The sequence below is a fragment of the Montipora capricornis genome, chromosome 1 (assembly GCF_036669925.1).
Source record: "Montipora capricornis isolate CH-2021 chromosome 1, ASM3666992v2, whole genome shotgun sequence".
Lineage (NCBI taxonomy): Eukaryota > Metazoa > Cnidaria > Anthozoa > Scleractinia > Acroporidae > Montipora > Montipora capricornis.
Window position 1 is genome coordinate 7,923,571 of NC_090883.1, and position 1,540 is coordinate 7,925,110.

Sequence of the window (1,540 nt, forward strand, 5' to 3'; positions counted from 1 at the left end):
GTATACATACGGATGTCTCATAGTCACAGTGCCATAAGATCGTTTCTGAACAAAGACAATCTAAATAGCTTACAAAAAGCGAACCTCCACTCTTAAGGCAAATATTGCTCAAAATGCTCTAAATGTGTAAAATACAAGATATTTGGCACTAAAAATTATTCTTCTAACCTTGTTATTTTTTTTCTTGGCCTTCAAAAGCGGCTTTCGCAGCAAGTTCGAACTTCCTGCGTTCGCCATCTTGTTTGGTGTGCTAGGGACTCTGGGTTGATATGACGTGTAAAGGTTGCTGGGCCTAACGTTTCTCATGTAAACACAGCAAAACAAAGCTAGAAATTACTTGGGACTGGCAATAAAAGCGATCATCATGTCGATTCAACCATACCAATTTGAACCAGAGTATTCTTCAAGCGAAGAAAACGCAAAGGAAGATTCTAGTGGGCCAGAAGAACAAGAAATCGATTCATTGGAACCGAACTGTGAAAGTGAACGAGTCAGTCGACAAGAGAATGCTTCTTGGTGCGTCTGTGGGCGATGCTCGATCATGTCATCTGAAGTTGAGTGCATCTGCTGCCAAGAACTAGCTTTTTTGTCGAAGTTAGTCAAAGGTTTGTTTTAAACTTGATATTTTTATTTTTCCTACGAATCATGGTGATCTGAGGCGCGAATATTAGCTCACGCGTTTACATTAAAATTGTAGAAATGAAACTGAAAAAGATTTTTTTTATTGATATTGGCGAGTATTTCTCTAGTTTAGTGATCGCATTTCTCCTTTTAAGAGGCGTGCGTTAAATACTGTTGCATTTGTATTTATTTTGTCAAATAAGCAACTGGCCCAAATCATAAAAGTATAATTTTATTCCGTCTCAGGATTGACGTGTATAACTGAGCATGAAAGCTTTGAAGCCGTTTGCTTGAACAGAGATGTGCTGTGGACAGCGCTAGTTAGCCTGCATGACAGAGAGAGTGCTGGCCTTCCAGAAAGACAGCAAGTTTCAAACAGGTGATATGCAATGTTTTCATCCAACCAATGCAAGCCTTAACAGATAATTTTTTCTTACTCCCATTTTGAAGTGCATTTTCAGTTTGTTACAAACTTTCACTTTGCTCACTCGAGGTAGCTTAAGTACACAAAGTAACTTTGGAGTAAAGAAACTCTTCCTGTCTGCTCAAGCCATCTTAATTGGAAGCAACCTAGAACTTTTGGTTGAGGTCAATAGGCTGAGTGCAAACCTACTCAGATTGTAATTAACTGCAAATTATATCATACCATGATAAAAAGACTAACCCTCATACTTCGTACACTTCAGTTACAGCTCTATCAACACAAAATGCAACTTGGCAGAATTACCAGATTCTTGACTTTGGTGAAAATCGCACAAGTTAATCCAAGTTCTTCCTTTGTTCTATTTCAGGTCATTCCGCTACTCAGCATACCGACAGTTCACCTGGTGGGTACATGGGTATCTTGGAAAAGGAATTTGGCGTGTCATCCCATCATGTGCAGTGAAAAAAATAAGAAGTGAATTTCCCTCCGAAGATG

At 39.0% G+C, this 1,540-nt stretch overlaps 1 protein-coding gene across 1 annotated transcript in view; it reads left to right on the forward strand.

The window, feature by feature from the left end:
* The first annotated feature begins 364 nt into the window (after nucleotides 1-364).
* Nucleotides 365-1,540, forward strand: part of LOC138056134 (P2X purinoceptor 7-like) — a 1,274-nt gene continuing 98 nt past the window's right edge. The window contains exons 1-3 of the mRNA XM_068901967.1: nucleotides 365-605; nucleotides 868-1,000; nucleotides 1,413-1,540. The exon at nucleotides 1,413-1,540 is cut by the window's right edge and continues 98 nt beyond it. Of these exons, the coding sequence (XP_068758068.1) occupies nucleotides 365-605; nucleotides 868-1,000; nucleotides 1,413-1,540 (502 nt within the window). The remainder of the gene's footprint in view (nucleotides 606-867; nucleotides 1,001-1,412) is intronic.